This window comes from Tympanuchus pallidicinctus, unplaced genomic scaffold (genome assembly GCF_026119805.1).
Source record: "Tympanuchus pallidicinctus isolate F22 unplaced genomic scaffold, pur_lepc_1.0 scaffold26, whole genome shotgun sequence".
NCBI classification, from domain to species: domain Eukaryota; kingdom Metazoa; phylum Chordata; class Aves; order Galliformes; family Phasianidae; genus Tympanuchus; species Tympanuchus pallidicinctus.
Genome location: NW_026294743.1, coordinates 2723964 through 2742492, shown reverse-complemented (window position 1 = coordinate 2742492; position 18529 = coordinate 2723964). Strand labels below are relative to the sequence as shown.

General features: G+C 41.0%; 1 protein-coding gene and 1 long non-coding RNA gene across 11 annotated transcripts in view; one reads left to right on the top strand and one right to left on the bottom strand.

The window, feature by feature from the left end:
* ZNF827 (zinc finger protein 827) overlaps positions 1 to 18529 on the bottom strand; it is a 132933-nt gene that overhangs the window by 14541 nt on the left and 99863 nt on the right. For all 5 annotated transcript variants that reach the window (XR_008208531.1, XM_052690437.1, XM_052690438.1 and 2 more), the window contains one exon: positions 18295 to 18398. Coding sequence is in view for 4 of the 5 variants with exons in the window: in XM_052690437.1 (XP_052546397.1) it covers positions 18295 to 18398 (104 nt within the window). In the remaining variant the exon portion in view is untranslated. The remainder of the gene's footprint in view (positions 1 to 18294; positions 18399 to 18529) is intronic.
* The window catches only part of LOC128084422 (uncharacterized), a 32463-nt gene that overhangs the window by 11769 nt on the left and 2165 nt on the right, over positions 1 to 18529 (top strand). Inside the window, exons 3-5 of one of the 6 annotated variants that reach the window (XR_008208534.1) lie at positions 1480 to 1665; positions 6031 to 6091; positions 8153 to 13471. This is a non-coding gene — a long non-coding RNA (uncharacterized LOC128084422). Of the gene's footprint in view, positions 1 to 1479; positions 1666 to 4302; positions 5566 to 6030; positions 6092 to 8152; positions 18302 to 18529 lie in introns of those variants that run through there. The other 5 variants (XR_008208537.1, XR_008208533.1, XR_008208535.1 and 2 more) reach the window with 5 other exon arrangements.

Genomic DNA, 18529 nt, shown 5'->3' with positions numbered 1-18529 from the left:
CAGACTTGTATGAGAAAGAATGTTAGCAAATCTTGTGTAAAGAAATATTTTCTGCCAGTGTCCTGTTGTGCCTGAAGGAAGGGACCGCTGCAGCTAAGTGTCACAAAACTCAAGGGCTTTCAGCAGCTTCCTCAAAACAGCAGCGAAAGTAGGACAGAAAGGAGTGGGAAAGTTGGCTTAGAACTTACCGAAAGTAGAAGACCTCCTATTTCCACTAGAATGGAAGGTGAAACGCACAGAGCACCCTTCTCTAATCCCCCATCACCACTGCCCAAAAGTACCTTCCCTGGTGTATGTGATAGAAGAAAAGCATTTGGCTGGTGTGTTCAGGTAAACAACAGGAGAGGATCTGAGGACAGGAGTGCAAAAACATCTTAGTGAGCTAAAGTTCTATCCTAGAGTCAGGCACAAGGCAGCTGAATCTTCCTCTAGGGAAACACAAAGGAATAAGCACCCGACTTGCACAGGCAGCATCACCTACCGCTGCAAATCTGGCAGGCATGTCTAGAAGAGTCCTGCTGACAAACAGGCACCCAGCTGGCTCTAGTGTGATTTAGGTAAACAGTTGTCAAATACTGCAATTAATTTAAACAGCAGTAAAAACAACGCCTCACGTAGGGCAGAGATTCCACAAAGCATTTTCAACAAGTTTAGGGACAGTTGTACCTTGCAGCCCCTTTCAGCTCCTGCATACAGCATTCAAGGGAGGAATTATGAGGTCACATCTGGGCACTGCCGTCCAACAACACATTTTTTCTTACAGAATTTCTAGTTGGGAAACAAGTTCCTACTCTTCAAAATAGTCATTTTCGTGAAATTAAAAAAAAAAACAAAACAACAAAAAACCTCCCAAAAGGGATGGTGACCCTTAACTTCCAAAATCTTCAATAAAGAGTAATTCTTTTTGTTACCGTCCTTGAGTTCAAAACAGTGGAAAAATCTGACTCTGTACTAATGTTACAGTTATTTTAGCAGAGCTTCTTGAGTACACAATCAAAACAGCGCTTCAAAAGAGGAATATGGTAATAATTACAATAGAAGGTCACAAGGGTGCGCGTTGCTTCAATATGCTCACAACAAAAACGAATTAATTGGGACACATACCAAACAAGTCGGCACAATTAGACGTAAATATGTCTCTTAACAATTCATTTCAGCATTAGTCATCAGCCTTCTTTTATCTCTCAAGAAAGAGAAATATCCTCTTCCCTATTGCGGATTTACAGCTATCAGTTCGGGGACGCTCATAGGAAGTTGGAAAAACACCAGCTTTCTGGTTGTCTCAGGCTGGGGAGAGCTAGTCCCTTGCAAAGGTGCTACATCCTTTTCACTGACATCAAAGAAGGTACTGCAGGTGTTTTGAAAGTGTTTATGTTTACTTTACAGTCCTAGCTGCACTACTTATTTCTTTTTCTACTGAATCTTCTCTCTATAGCCAAGCGTTTTTTCTATTCATCAGGTTTCTTTGCTTGCTCACAGGAAAACAGAGGTGGTCTCCGGTACCGCAGGAGCCTCAGCATTTCATGGGAAGCCTTCTCCTTCAGCCTCCTGAAAGCTCTGTCTGCAGCTGAGAAACTGAAGCTCTGCCTCCATACAGTAGCCCAGGAATCATCCCCAGAGCCTACCCAGTAACTGACCTTCACAGTGACCTGAGGAATCGGGTGAGTCAGCATCCACAGTCAACCGTTGGGCTCTGCCTCTAATTAAGGCTGGTAACGGTCCAGTGACTCCGAGACCGTACCACCATATTATGCACACTGTTCTCTGTGTATCCCAGTGTGCTTCAGCAAGCCACTCTGCAACATTATCTTTAAAGAATACCTCACACAGAGGGTCATTCAGTGGCCAGGAGGAAGATGGACCGAGACCAACTAATGTTAAATAATAAATCACCATTGTAAGACATATCCCACAGAACCCCAACTTCCACTAAGACATCCCTGTAAAACAAAAAAAAACAAAAAAAACCCCAAAAAACAAAAACACCAAAAAACCACAAAAACTTGATGTAAGATTTCTGCTTTAAACAGACATTCGGCAAATTCCAAAGCTCTTACGTTAAAAAACAAATATGACTGAATAATACTGAAATGATTAAATAAGTAATAAGCTACATAGGTTTTGGAGTTTAGAACAAAATATGCGTAGTAAAATGAAAAGCCTCTAAGCTCTCCACTACACCATTAAAAAGTAATAGAAACTTATTACTTATAAGTAATAGAAAGTATATTAACAGTCAGTAATGAAATTACTTTGAAATAGTTTTAGTTTTGCATAAATGATTAAAGAACTTTTTTTTCCTTTTCTAAATGTAAAAGTTAATTCTCAGTGAAATGTAGTGAAATACGTTTTTATGGCCATTTTACATCACTTAGTATCACTTCCCAGCCATCCCCAATTCAACCCCGTAACAAGCAAGCGCATTAAGGCTCCTCACATTCGTTCAAGGCAGGGTTAGAAAGGGCTGGGACTGTCCCCTTTAGAAATGCCTTAGCCTGGCTTTTGTCAAATGCTGAGAAAAGGTACCCCATCTGTTTGAAGCTGTTTGTGAAGATGAGTACAAAGCGTGACCTGAATACATAAACTGCAGAGAGTCAATCAGCTCTGTGAGTGCTACAAGTTCTCACATATAGAAAAACTTCACAATAAAGGGGAAATATCTCTGAAAGACTTTGGAACTTTAGCAGTCAGCTGATAACTTCTGGTACTGCCAGCCTGAAGTGGATTGCAGCTAGCCTGTCCTCTGTCATCCTTCAAGCACCTTGCTTTTACCCAAGAGGAACATAGACTGTATGCAGCTGTGTATGAACGTCACAAGAACCCATTTTCAGGATTATTTCTATTTTGTTGCATCTAAAATAAGTTCAAGAAATTAGTTATTCAGAAACAAGGCATTCAGGTCGAGCAATCATGCAAACACTGTTTTTGAGAACTTCTTTTGGCTAAAGATTCTTCTCTCTGCATTTATCTATGTTACTACAACGTCTTCCTGTGCTCTGTGCTCTGCATCATAAAAGATGCACTTTATTGCATGGGAGCCTTCCACTTTCGTGTTCATCCATCACCTTTTGCAAGCATGCAGTATATTTAAAAATTGAGCTCTCCTTTCTTGGAACACGTAATTGAGTCTTTGCTGTAAGCCTGTTTGCTGAAAGCCTGAGAAGGGCTTGTGAGCTCAAAAATACACTGACTATATGAAACTGCAGCACTCCTTTATAAAAAAAAAAAAATCAAGAAAAAGGTCACTGAGGTGATAAAGACGTTGGCTTTTGTGAAAAGTGTAAAAACAAAAGATGAACTTTAAAGATGCTTCTGCAGAGAGACATGGGAAAAAAGCGAAGCCCACTTTGCTGCTAATACTGAGTGCATTTCACCAAACGGACATCACAGGCATGGTGAGAAGAACGAAGCCTGAGTCAAGGCAAAGATAAGGTAGTCGATTCAGTGACCTGGAAGACAAATCTGCTTCCCTTCTTTGTTTCAGGATTGACAGCTATTTAACTTCACTTACACAAACAGAGGACTTGTGACTAAGCAATGGGGTTTGTGATAACCTTCATCTGCATTATAAAGCTTTCAGATCGGCTTTTACTGTCTGCTTTAAACTCAAACTTAACAACAAACAAGAAAACAAAAATCTTCTACTTCTAAACTTAAATCAGTTTATGTTTGTAAATTCTGTGGCAGGTGGCTGAAGCTGCAATAGTTCTGCAGTCATTATTTTTATAACAACGTGCACTACAACACCACATTGAGGATCGCACTGCACAGCACTATCTATGACCCACTGCCTCGCAATAGGATAAAACAAACAGTGTTGTCTTGCTGGCAATCTCATTTCATACACAATAAGGTAATCCAAAATTCCTGTTGCATACAAAGAATGGCCTTGAGCTGTAACATCACTGACCAGAAAGCAGTGGAAGAGTCCCTCCAACTCCTTGCACGGCCTCCAGTTGTCTTTTCTCTATCATTCACAGCTAATACAGTGGAAAAAGTCAGGTTGGTTTCACGACCATAAAGGAAATAATACAGATGATCTGTTTTTAAGACTGATTTAAGACACTGCAAGAAATGATGTGAAGTACCAACAAATCCCCCCCAAACAGGTTTCTGAAAGTTTATCCAGTCACTGTTAGCCAAGAGAGCAGTCAATCCCTTCAGTAGCAAAAGCTCCATCATAATAATTTCTGCTTGTTTAGAAATCATAGCTGTAAACAAAAAATAAATTCTGTATCTGTTGTTAGATAAAAACTTGCTAATGTGCCCTCTGCTGTCTTTGCATGCCATACCTTATTTCAGTACGATACCACCCTGCAACAATCTCTGTGATAGCTGGATAAGCCACCGTGGTGAATTTGCACAAGCTCCCATCCAGCTCCCTCCCAAGCAGGTGCCTCTTACATTTTGCTCACCCCGCTTCCGCTGTTTGTAATTTTGTTTTGGTTGCTAAAACAGTGAATCCAAATGAACTTATGAAAGTACTGCTTGCTTCTATTGTTGAAGAATACAATTAATTAATTTTTGTAATGCCAATGGGTTTCTTCCTTTTGAGTTTCTTTCCTACAGTTGTTTAAAACACGCCTCCTAAGAAACCCTTTTTAAAATTACTCAGATACTGTCATGTACGTTTAGGACCATTATGGTATCTGTATAAACCTTCTTTTTTTTCTTCTCTTTTTTATTTTGGTCACTATGCCAATTTCTGTTTGCAGTGGGGGTATTTCTCCCATAGAGAGCAAGTAATAACACAGATCATTTAGCAGAGCCTAACACTAGTACTCTCTAGCCAGAATTTAGACAGAAATAAAGTCAAATAAGCCTTCGGATTACATTTTTCTCCCTGGCTCCTTGACTCTTTTCTAGAGGACTGAAAGGTGCCTCACTAAGGAAACTCTGAGCTGGTAACCAGAAGCATCAGTGGAGGAATGCAAAATACAGTCCCAAGCACAGACTGAGTATCTCTGACCAGACAGAATTAAGATTCAAAACTAGATGGAAGTCACTGCAAACATTCTGCAAAAGCCACCTTGCTTCATTTTGCAAGCTGCCAGGGGACAAGTGCCACCCCCTATAGACCGTGGTTGCTGCTGTAAAAGAAAATGTTTCCACCGCTATTACTGCAGATTCTCTGAGTGATAAGCAGTGAATCTGCCACTTCCTTGAAGCCCTTAACTTGCTCCTGCACACTTCTCCTGTTATAATTCCTATCATAAACACATCTAACTGCAGACCCATCTTTAATTCCTTTTGTGTCTGCATGGTTGCATGTCAGGTATGGGATGCACTGGGGCAGTTGGTGAGATGACTGCACCTACTGGACTCGACTAAAATATCCAGAGATGGGGAGGGAAAATCCAGGAAAATTGTATTACACAGTCATAGAACGGCTTGGGTTGGAAGGGACCTCAAGGAACATCAAGCTCCAACTCCCCTGTCACAGGCAGGGCTGCCAACCTCCACACTTAATACCAGACCAGGCTGCCCAGGGCTTCATCCAACCTGCCTTTGAACACCTCCAGGGACGGGGCATCCACAACCTCTCCGAGCAGCCTGCTCCAGAACCTCCCCTTGACATCCAACCTAAATCTCCCCTCCTTCAGCTTAAAGCCATTTCCCCTTGTCCTGCCGTTATCTACCCTTGTGAAGAGTGGACTCCCCTCCTGTTTGTAGGCTCCCTTTAGGTACTGGAAGGTCACCCCGCAGCCTTCTTTTCTCCAGGCTGAACAATCCCAGCTCCCTCAACCTGTCTTCACAGGGGAGGTGCTCCAGCCCCCTGATCATCTTTGTGGCTCTCCTCTGGACCCTCTCCAACAGCCCTCTGTCTTTCTTGTTCTGGGGGCCCCAGACCTGGATGCAGTACTCCAGATGGGGCCTCATAAGAGCAGAGTAGGGAGAAACTAAAATCATTCTGTAGAAGAAAAAATTCTGTCTTCTGCTTTGTTTAAATTCATTTTCCTTTTGTTTTGCTTTTTTCTCCAATCTATCCCAATACCTGATTGATTGATTTTCCATTTAATTTACTCTTAGACAAGTATTGTAGAAGACAACCTTGCACAAGATAAGATGGGTGAAGATGGAGAGTACTAAGGTAATTCTGAAAGAAATGTCATGGAATGATGTGTTCCAATTCCTTTCCCAGAGCTGAAGAAGTCATTTTAAAACCTGTCTTTCTATTTCACGTGAAGTTTGTACTAAGAAAAGATTCATATTCAATCTGGCTCAATGCTGATGCTCGCTTTTACAAAATCTTCCGATATTAAGATAGACAAAAGAGAATATGAGACTTCATACGACTTTGAAAAACAAACAGTCTATAAAACACAGCATGCTGAGTATTAGCCAAAAGTCTGATCTATCAGTTCTGAGGTTATTTAATCAGCTTCACAGCTTTGCTACTGAATTTATATCACAGAATTACAGCTGGAAGGGACTTCAGGAAGCCATTTGTTCTTTCCCTCACTGAAAGGCACACCCGCCACACACCACATGTACCTATCACTTCTGACAAGTGTTTGTCCAACACTTTTTTAAAAAGCTCTCCAACGGTACAGAGGTTCCACAGTCTCCTGTGACTGTTGCTGCAGTGCAAAGTCACCACACTGGCCAGGAAGTTTTACTTTGCTGTTTAACTTATATCTCCTCAGTTGTTATTTAAACCCTTTTTTATTTACTTAGTTGTTATTTAAACCCGTTATTCTGCACCTTACGTGAACGTAGGCAACACTTATTCCTTTCTTCTGAAAGCTTTATATATTTGAATACCATTACCTTGTACCTCCTCTTTTGTTCTCCAGAATAAACAGACACAAATCCTTCAGTCTTTACACACAGCTCATGGTTTCCCGTCCCCTGAGCACTGCTGTGCTGCACATTGTTCCTGGGTTACAGAGCACAAAATTGGATTCAGGACTCCAGCTGCAGAGCAAGAAGTACCACATGTGCCTTACAGACAGCATTTCCCACATCTCAGAGGGATACTGCCCTTTCTGCAACGTGTACACTGTCAGCTCCACATATGGTGTTTGACCAAGACTAATTCAGATCTCTCCCTTAAGCTGCACTGCCTGGCCATTCATCTCTCCCCACATTTTGTGGCACTCATCATTCATCCAAGCACAGAATTTTTCCTCGCTGAATTGACCGCTGTTTTCCAGACCACTCCTTCATTTCCTTGAGGGAAGGCAGGACTCCAATTCCATCCTTTGCAGCACTTACTTACCTCCTAGCACGGTGTCACCTGGACATTTAATAAACACAATTCCATCACCCACAACATGAATGAAAGAGTTAAGTAACATGAGAGCAAGAGCAGACCCTTGGAGAATACCACTTGGTTCCCAGGGTTTCACAGCTACGCTAGTTACAGCTTCTCTCGCTCCAGGTCTCCCTGCTAGCTCTGTGCACGCTGCAGGAGGCAGTGCCAAAGGCTTCAACATGGCCCAAGGGGTCGATTTTCTTTCTGGATCTGGCAACAACCATTGTTAGGCTTCTCTCCATACAGATCTCCATGTTTGTTGGCCCTATACCTCCTGAGGCCAACTGCTGTTATTTTGCTGCTTTCCTTCTTCCTCTCCTGAAAATCACATTTGATCAATTCGTGGCCATTCTTCACCTTCCGTCACCCAAATCAAAACACAGGTCCCAAGAACTGGCTGGACAGCCTTGTGTTGTCCTGGTTTCCCAGAAGACAGCTTAGGCAAAATCCCACATTTCTTATTCTGTGCTTTGAATGAGTGAGGCTGCTCAGCAAGCCCTTCTCAAACGCGACCTCCACTTGTGACACGCATTTATTTAAAAAAACTGATAACTACATTTTTTTTTAAAAGAAAAAATGAAGAAACAAAAAAACCCCAAAAAACAACTACCAACCATTTGCTGTCAAATAACTGAGACTCAGAAACCACACTCAAAAATGCTAAGAGGTGCCAAGCCCTGCCCTATTCAAAGGGTAAAGAAAAACAAATACTAAGTTTTGTTTTCCATATGGGATGAAACAGTTCCCTTTGAGCATTTTGCCTTGGATTTGATACTTACGAAATTAAGAGTTTCTGCTTGCCTGGATTTAGTGGATGAGGTCTATTATTATTCTGAATGAAACCAGGAAATAATTGTTCTGAGTAAAAGCACTTTCTTCTTCCCTTACCGTGAGGCTCTTCCTGCTTCAAGAGGAACAAACACGAAATGAAATGAAAATAGATGTTTTTGTCTGCATGAGAAGACCGTGTGTAAGAGGGGAAAAATTACCACGTACAAAGGCAACCCATAATAGGACAACGATCACGACTTTCCAGATAGGAGGGCCTTTAAAGATATCCATTAGACGTGGACCTGACTGTATTTTTGGGTGGTCTATTTTAATTAACTGTCTTCATATCTTGAAGGTTCTGTAACTAATTGGCAAAATAATTAGTGAAGTGACTTCACCGGGAAAAGAAGTAGTCCTGTATGCCCACAGCAGTTCTTGCACATGTGCAGTACTGAGAGAGTGGCCAATTCACCAGTAGTTTCATGTGTTCCTCAGAGGGATCCAGTCACGCTGCCCTTGGCTGCTGTGCGAATGGCCAATAAGTCACAATTGTTAACAAAAATATGAACACGCACACATTGGCACATTCTGCATACTTCAGCTGTCTTATTTTAGCCAAGAGGAGATTTGATCATTTGAAATGGTCTGTTCTGCATAATACGTTCTGTTTTGAAAGGGGGCTTGTTAGTTAGAAGTGCAGTGGCTACTCAGGAGATGGGCACCATTACCACATCACAGATCTGCCACAAGCTAGATGGAAACATGCTTGGCAGCAGACCCAGAAAAAGCTGAAAGAGAAATGCAATGCTGTAACCAGTTGCAGCTGGCTTGGTTAAGACTGCATTAAATGAACTGAAACTTTGGAACCCCCTTCTCATGGGCCGTAGGGCAAGCTGGTTTTCAAAGTAGCTGGGTGCGCAGGAAAAGAAGGCTGCACCCGAGCAGATGATCATGGGAATCTGAAGGCAGGATGCTATAGATAAAAGCATACTAGAGCCAGAGCCACTGTCACACAGTTTAGCACTGAATCATATTGAACAAGTTAAGCAAAATCTGTCTCTCTTTGGAGAACTATGCCAAGCACTGCCCACTTCTGAGCAGTTCAACTCACTTTCCTAGAATCACTTTCTACAAGTTGTCAGTTATCTGTCTCTTGCTATCACACTTCAGAGAGCAGGCACCAAAAGTGTGCAAAGACAGAGGGCATACACCAAGTACCGTGTACCCCAGAGACATACTTCTGATTGTGAAGAATCAAAACACAATGCACACTGGATGAACAGAAACTCCCATTAGTTTTTAAAATCAACCTGCTACTCTGTCACAAGTATGTTCCTACCATCTATGACACTGCCACAAAGTCTGGATTTGTCAGCGGGAGATATCTCTCATTATCTCCATGTATCTATGTGAGTTCATACACGTACACAAGTAAAAGAGTACCTGGTTGAATTTCACCCCAGACTTGTATCAGAAAAGGAATAAAATTAAAAGGTTGCTTTTCAAAACAAAGAGAACTAGATTTTTCAAGGGTTAGTGAGTAGCTAACACTGCATTCTGCAGGCGTGATGATCGCAGCGTGGCATCTACCTCTAGCGCCACTTTCAGCAATCACATTTCACAGTAATACTGAGATGGAAATGAACAACAGGACTGAGTGCCTGGTGGAGGAAGCCCTGCATAGTGAATTAAGTGCCACTCTACATTATTCCACCCTGTTGGGAAGCCAATAAGGGTCAGGCACTCCCATCATCGGGAAAGTGAAGGGGTTACCTGAACATCCTGGATGGGCAGAGCTCATAACTCAGACCAAAACTGAAACCAAATGAAACAATCGTAAGCATCAATAATGGAATAAAGCAGGGGGGAAAAAAAAAGTTCTGTATAAGTCATTTCATGTAGAAGTATACTTCCTCTGCAACTATACTGGCAATAAAAACTGCAGTTCCATCACAGGACCAGAAAATGCTGCCAGGGTCTTGAAATATTTAGACTTTAAAGAAAGACTGAAGTGTAGCACTACTATTAAGAGATAGGAGCATGTCGTACAGAGAGCCTGAGACAGCTAGGATCACTCAGCCTGGAGGGAACAGCTTGGTGGGATCTTTTCATGTGTATACAACCTGAGGGTGGGGAACAGAGAAGATAAAGCCAGGCTCTTCTCAGAGGTGCCCTGTGGAGAAGCGGCAAAGGTACAGATTGGAACACAGTAAATCCCATTTAAACAATATAAAACCCCACACTTTTTTACTGTGCTGCAGTGGTCTTGTACTCACACAGGTTGCTCCACAGATAGCTTATGGAATCTTCATCCCTGGAGAAATTCAAAAGCCTCCTGTACAGAGAATCACAGAGTCCTGAGATGGAAGGGACCACAAGGATCTTCAAGTCCAACTCCTGGTTCCACAGCGGACCACCAAAATTCAAACCCTAAGTCTGAGAGCACTGTCCCAAATGCTCCCTGAACACCGGCAGCATGGGGCTGTGACCACTGCCTTGGGAAGCCTGACCATCCTCGCAGTGAAGAATCTTTTCCCCAACCTGACTGTACCCTGATGTAGCTCCACGCCATTCCCTTGGATCCTGCTGCTGTCACCAGAGCAGAGCTCAGTGCTGTCCCTCTGCTCCATGTGAGGAGCTGCATGCTGCCATGAAACCCGTCCTCAGCCTCTGCTCTTGGCTGAACAAACCAAGAGACCTCAGCTGCTCCTCATACAACTTGCCCTCCACACCCTTCAGTGTATTCATAGTCCTCTCTAATAGCTTTATGTCCTTCTTATATTGTGGTGCCCAAAACTGCATACAGGTTAAGCTGCACTAGTGGAAAGCAGAAGGAGACATGGTCTTTAACAGCCCACTGATCCTGCCCTGAGCACCAAAGTTGAATTAGATAATCACCAGAGGTCTCTTCCTACCTCAAGCATCCTGTGTTTCCTCTCAAAAATAACAGTCCAGAGGTTCTGCTGCTGTGAATGTGCAAGAAAATTGATAGCTTGTAATTGTACTCTTAACTCCTAGCTTTCCTTTAAACATTGTGGTATTTAGGACTGTGAAAAAAGCCTTCATAAGGTGAACAGAAGATTATCTATAATGGGAAGTTAGAGGGTTTTCTGCAGATGGAAGCAAACAACTGTAAGAAGGTGTGAATTGTTCTAATTAACTCCATGGGCACATAGCTGGAAAACTATACAGTGGCAATTTAAATGCCAACATTTCATTGTCAAGCACTTCAACAGAAATCCTTAGGGTCTGTACATTTCACAGTCCCCTAAGGCCTAGCACATTTTCCAGGGTGACAACAGTGCCACAGAAATCAAAATCAAAACCTTGAGGTCTCCTTTCTACAGTGCAGGTACAGTGATCTCAGGAACAACACCGGTTAAGGTAATAATAGGAAGTCTGGCAGCATACTAGGTGAGGCCAAGGGAAAAAAATCATTAGCAACTTAAGGAGAAAGGGAAACTGTAGCCAGATTCACTCTAATTTCAGGTCTGTTTCATTAAAACTCTGGATGCCTTAACTAACCTAGAGATTACCCAAAATTCAGACCTAGTTGCAATAAATGGATGCAGAAGTTCAGCTTGCTGCAGAGCAGAGGAGGCCACAATCACAGCACAAATACTACCAGAAATACAACATATGAAATGGGAACATTTGTAGGTTGGACAGTCACATATGCAGGATTACCTTAAAAAGGGAGATTAGGCATGAAGAAATGCATGGGAACTGCAGAATCATGGCCTGAACCTCTGATTGATCACCTGAGATGAACACTGACTCAGCCACGAGAGCACAGGTGAAGGCAATTCACCTGTGCTGCAGGAATGGGTGGAGCCCGGCTGCACTTCTCCTAGACCCATTTAAGAGCTGATTGCCAGCGGGGAGGGATCTCTTCAGGAGATCCATTCTGGGGGAGTTTTGTAAGTGAGCCCAGGATATTGGTAAGCATCCTGTCTTTTCTGCTTTGGTATAATAACTGCGTAGCCAAGCTCTCTAGCATCATAACTATAACATCTATACATTCATCGACTGGACAAGAAACATGCAAGCTGCTTCATTCTAAAGAATGTGATACCTATGCAACCTAACGAGCTTAATTATTTAACTCATTAAATTAAAACTCCGAACATTCAGGAGGTATTTTCAACTACAGTCACAGATGAAAGTAAAAAAAGCAGTCGCAGCTGTATACAAGGTAAGTTAAACACCAAAGTTTCACAGAGCTGGAAGATATTTCTCTTTACCCTGCTCAGATCCCAGCATTCTCACAAACTACCAGAAAAAGAGATTAGCCCACTAGATCCCCTAATTCTGCTTACAAGGTGCCCACTTAGATGCTGGTCCCACTGCGTTGGAGAACGCGCACAGATGTGGCCGTGAGAGCAGGCAGATTTGTCCTTTTAGTTATTAAAGCTACTGTAGAATTGCCACTTTAGAGAGAAGTAGAAGGAGGGTGTGAGCATGAAGAGAACAGGAAAAAGCATTCTGTAGATATAAACATATATGAATGGCTGTTACACGTTTTAATATTATGCCACTAACTGCATTAGCAGTAAAAATACAACTGATAACATTCTTACACAGTTCCCAAATTTATTATTATTTTTTTTTTTTACTGATCTATACAACTGATATAATACTAGCTTTTCAGCATTTCTGAAGAGGGAGCAGAGGCTATCTATCATCTTACAGGTCCCTGAAGAGCACAGAGACAGTGTGACAGGAGATGCTCTGATGCCTTTTAGAAATGGAACTTGTGGACAAAAGCTATATTTACTTTATTTCATTAAAATAAATACTAGTGGTAAAATTAGGTCTTGCACCAGTGGATGGAATTCAGAGTCAGGACTATTTGTGGACTACAAGACCCAAAAATCTATGTCTTCCAATTCCAGATGTCTATCTATTTAATCCACATGAGATTCATTTATCACAATCAAAATAACAATTTGGAAAGTCATAGTAAATTTTCACGAAACGATGGAATTAAAAATATATATATTTCATTTCAGATTGCTAATGAGTACGTCAAATCAACGTGAGGCAAGCAACATCGCTTTGTGGACAGTTCTACATTTGAAAGCATTTCCTTGGAGTTGTTTGCCTTCAAAAGGGAGCATCAAGGAGTGTTTATTGGCTCAAGACTTGGCCCGGGAGAAAATGAAAGTATTGCATCTTGTGAAGGCAAGACAGCTGGCCTCTCCCTGCTACCTCTCATCTCCTGACTTAAATTTGCAGTTTTGGAAGACAGGAACAAAGGAGTTCCAGATGAAATACCAAAGCCAGAAGCTGTCACTCCAAAAGAACAGGCTTACTCACTTTGGACTATAAGTAAGAGTTTGTACTGTCATTGTATTTGTCAAGTGAACAACAGAAGTTCCAACAACCCATCGCTACTGCAGATCAGCACCTAGCACCAAGACATCGCTGGATCCAGGAGTGGTGAGGCACTTTGCTTTGCTCTGTTTAGACATCTGGCTGGCTGGCCCTCTTTCCCCATTTTCTATCATTTTTTTCCCTCTTCTTTTACTCTTTGAAGTAGCCATTGCCTAATATTGTCTTACCTGTAATGCTTATTAATCATAATTAGCAAATTAGCCAATTTTACTTCCAAGTACAGTACTAGCTGTTGTAAAGAAAGCTGTCAGAAATCTGATTGTGCATTATTCCTCCAAGTCTTGGGTGTCTCCACTGTGGTAGTGATCCCTGCTGACTAGGGGAGGTGCGACTTAGGAGACAGAAAAAGATTCACCACCCTCACACTCTACTGTGTGTGACCAGACTATTATCTATAGATTCAACTGTTTCACTGCTGCACGTTGGCAATATAAGTGAAGGAGAGCAGAAGTTTCTTTCTTTCTTTCTTTCTTGAGAAAACAATGAAATGTTGTTATACTACATGCAGATAGGCGTGGAGAAAAAGATACTCCCCAAGCCCATGGTGTTGGAGTCTTTGACAATATTCATAAATTACTGAAAAAGAAATAGTGAATGTCACCTGGATTTCGTGAAGGCAGGTTTGATTTACAGAATGAGTCAGTGAGGTAGTGGAAAACTATTAAAACACATTAAAGATTGGCTAAGGGTCAGGAACACCAGCATAAGATCAAGTATTTAATTTATCTAGAGATTTGGACTGAACTACATCGTCTGGCTTACAGATGGACTGTTTTCTGTCAAAAGAAACCAGTCATTTAAAGCAAGGGATAAAAATGCCCTTTTAAAGCAACTGTTTGAAAAGAATATTTTCATTTCTTCTCCCTACACTTTGCTAAGTCAAAAAAGGTAACTTATTTAATTCATTGTTGCTCTTCTTAAGGGAAAAGGCCGAAACTACTGAATTGTTTTGAATGTGTTTTTGCATTGGTTGCAGCTTTGATTCTATTGTAATTTTGGGGCAAACTGTGTTTGATGTGGGCAATATTTCAATATTTATTTGAATTGTTGAGCAAAAGTGAACTTACACGGATTGTAGTAGCAATCCAAAATAGTCTATACATCTGCAATTAACTTTGTATGCTTACTAAACTACAAAACACTTTAGGAAGGAAGGAGAGTAGTTTGCCAAGTCTATCCAATACTTTTGAACTATAGGAAATCGCTTTATTTCCTTCTCAAATTATTAACAGTTCACCACAGATTATCAGGGAGTTATCATTACTTCTGCTGGACCGCTGAGTCCCTTCTGACAGCCGTGGAAATTTCTTTTCCTTGGTTACCAGACTTAAAAGCTGCTAACTACTTATTCTACAAATCGTGCTAACTATTTATCCTGCCTGTGATACTGCTGCTGATCAGGATTACATCACCTTTATCTCAGGCTCTTACTCCCTCCCTAAGTGCCCCAATCAGCGCATTGCTTTCACTCATCTTTTAATTAGTCTTTCCTAATTATTTCATACTCTTCAAGGATTCTGTATACTCAGTGCCCTACCAAGTGTGCTCTTCCTCTAAAATTCCTCATCTTGCAATTTCCTAATAAACTGACTATTTAGAGAATTGGATTGCACTAAGAAGGAAAGCACTAGGCTGAAGGGCTGCTACCGTGTGGACTGACAGACTGAACCGTGGACTAACCATACCTAAAAATCCTCCTTAGTATCTTCAGCATGAAAAAACAGCAGAAATATGCAGAAATTTCAGTGTACTAAAGAAATATTTTTGACAGCTACAATAGCAAGCGATACTATTCAAATTAGAAGGTCATATACTTATGAAGTTGCAAGAAGAACTGCTCTTACATGCTGTAGAATCATGAGCTGAAAATATTAAGGGAGAAGAAAACCTTGTTAGTATTTGATTAGTAAATGAATTGCAAGTCATCAGAGTGTGGAGTTAAAAACCGTGATTAATCGAGGGAGGTATTTCCAATATACATAAAGAAGATTTCATGCCATGGAAGAAAGTAATTTGTAAGATCTTCTGCAAAGTAGCACATATAGTTCTGACTGCACATATTTGCATAAATTAATTTCCCTAAACAGGGGCAGAAAAAGGCTATGATGGTGGTCAAGGAATGGAATCTCTGTCATATTAACACAAACTAAAAGATGTTGACTGGCTTACTTGTCCAAAAATCAAGACCAGATTAAGGGGGCACAAGGTAGCATATCAAATAAGCCCACAAAAGGGAAGAATTATCACAGCTGAAGGACAGCATTTGGTAGAAGATAAACAGTAGAACTTGCTTTGAGTAAATTCTGGTTGAGGGTGGTCCAGCTCTTACCAAGAGTGAGCTTCTGAAACAGTGTTCTTGTACAAATAGTAAGGACAACAGATTTTAAACAGAGCTTGATAAATAAATGACTGATATTACATGAAGTTGTTACCTATTATAAAAAAGAATTGAACTTGATACATGAGATACCTGTTCTATGTTCCTGTCACTTTTCCCAATTCCTCTTCTGCTTGGGTGCCAAGAAGACTGCACGCAGAAAGCTTCCAAGAGTCTAGGGATACAGCCATTTGCATTGGCGCTCTCTCTTGCAAAGAGGCGGGTACATGACGTTCCACCAAGGTCACCCAGACCAGCCTGCAGGAAAGGCTTCCTTTCCTCATGCTGCTATGCCTGCTTGAGTCACATCTCTCCATAGCCAGTGCACAGCAACAGCTCAGCCCCACACTTGTTCATCAGCCCCCACTAATTCTGGTGACGGTGATACAGCCTGGCATTCTTGGATGTGGGATTTGGATACTGCTTGCTGAATGCTGCTGGCTGTTGGCAGTTGATTTGTTGTATTTTAGTAGATGAGCTGAATTAATTGTCATTTTGTATGCTGTTCACTTCTCTTACTATCCTATTTCAGAGATGAAATAAAACAGATCTCAACTGAAGGCACGCATTTATCCACTTGATCCCACATAGACATTTCCACAGCGTTTTCTGTTACATCCTGTTGGCTTTTACATGGTTTGTTACTGCTCCTTTATGCTACTCTCGGCAGGGATTAAACTTTGTCTGAGCTAGCCATAGCACCTCAGAGATAATTTCTTCCTGTAAGGCTGGAACTAATAGAAAATCTGTGGGTATTCTACTGTTATTTTACATGAATATCACATTTGTAATCAATTTTAAAAAATCCAATAACATTCCTGATGCTACTGTGAAATTTCTGTTCAGGTTCAAGATTTTTTTTTACGAAGCTGAGAAAGTGCATGATAGTGTTGTTCCAAATAAATAGCTTTATATATTTTCAGTTTTCTCTATATGTACTGCTATTACGTATATTATGTAATAATAATCACAGAGCAGTAAGTGTTGCAACTCACAGACCCATCCAGTTATGACTCACATTTCATGAAGCAGAATACCAGGAATCACAAACATGCAAAAAAACATCTCCTCAACACCCATTTTAACACTCCAGGATCTCCTAACCAACTAGGTATTTCACGTCTCTTAGGCTTGAGGTAAAACATGTCACCAAAACCCATCTGTAGGTTTAAAGGCCCTCACTTAAGGTCTTATAGAGAATTAGAATTCTGATGCATCCATCTCTGTACGATGTGAGAACATGATTGCTAGATGCCACATCCTCTGACGTACTGAGCACTGCCGGAGGAGCCCTAGAGTTCTTGTCTGTCATCTGGCTCTACGAATATGCTATGTTATGGCACTGTCAAAAGCCAGCATTGAAGTGCTAAATTTGGTTTACATTTTAGTACTTAAAAGTGTAATTGTTTCTCTTAGTCGTGGTTTACAAAAACCGCTGCATCTGAGAGAAAGCATGGTGGGGATAGCCTGAAGACTCTTGTTCTTATGCTACAATTTTTATTTCTTTTCTGCCATGCGTATTTACCCTTAGCCAACATCTAGTTCTTCACCTCATCTGCCACATCAGAAGCTGTCAAATGACTATTCAAGCATTAAAAAAAAGAAGGGTCTGTTAAGTTGTAAATTAAGTGACAGTCTAGAGCTGAAAATTAGCAGTAACATGCCCAAAACTTTATTGATGGCTAAGGAAAGGTGAATAACCCCCACTACGGCTGGCTGTGTAATTACTGACCTTTAGAACTCAAGAGCTATTAATTTAAGACCAGATACCAGTGAACTAGCAAACGAAATATTTTGCAGCAGGACAGTAAAAGCACATACCGAGTTTGTGCATATATTCAGTGCCACCTTGGAAGATAATGATATTCATCTGCCTTTTCTGTTTTAACTAAGAATATAACCCAGGTTATATCTGGATATAAAATGACCGTCAGCTAGTTCTGAAGACCAGTAGGACTGCATCCACAGATACTAAGGCTTTTCAGTACGTTGCAAGAAATGCACATCTTTCCAAATGGGTTCTTAAATAACTGCTAAAGGCAAGAAAACTGCATTGCCAGTCTCAGCCATTCCGATAAATATATTGTGAACATTTCATCTATACTGTGAGAGACGGAACAGCAAGTAACAGGAAAAGAGCAGGTAGTTATCAGACGTCAGTTCCTTTAAATGTGGGACTCACGTGAACACAAAACCCCACCTCCGTTAACACTGCTGTATTTCATCTGTTATATGGACTTTCTGTCCTTTAACAGTTCACAGAAATAGTTGCTCAAAAAGAATTAACAAAAATAATTCAGCAGCATTTAACTTTTCTTCTTAATAGTAAGCGTTTACTGTGATGGAAACAGTTGTCCGTTGACAAAGCAACTGCATTTTAAGAGCAGTGGTCAAGCGGTGATGTTGACAGTAAGAAAATAACAATAATTAAAAAAACTATGAACTAAAAAAACCAACAACTTAGGAACTAATGAAGAAGAAGGTGTCTGACCTGGTGCAGATGTTCTTCCATGAAGAGCAGTTTCGTTAGGCAGGAGATCTTTTGAGTTGGAAGTGAACGGTGATTGTCTAAATGTGTCTTCAGAAAAGTAAGGGCTATAGGGGAAATAAGACATCTTTTTGTAAACAAAACAGCAGTTAATAGAAAAAGTAATCACTATTTTTTACTTTAACCTCTCAGTATAACAAATATCATCTTGTTAAAAGCTCTGCTTAATTTACGGAAT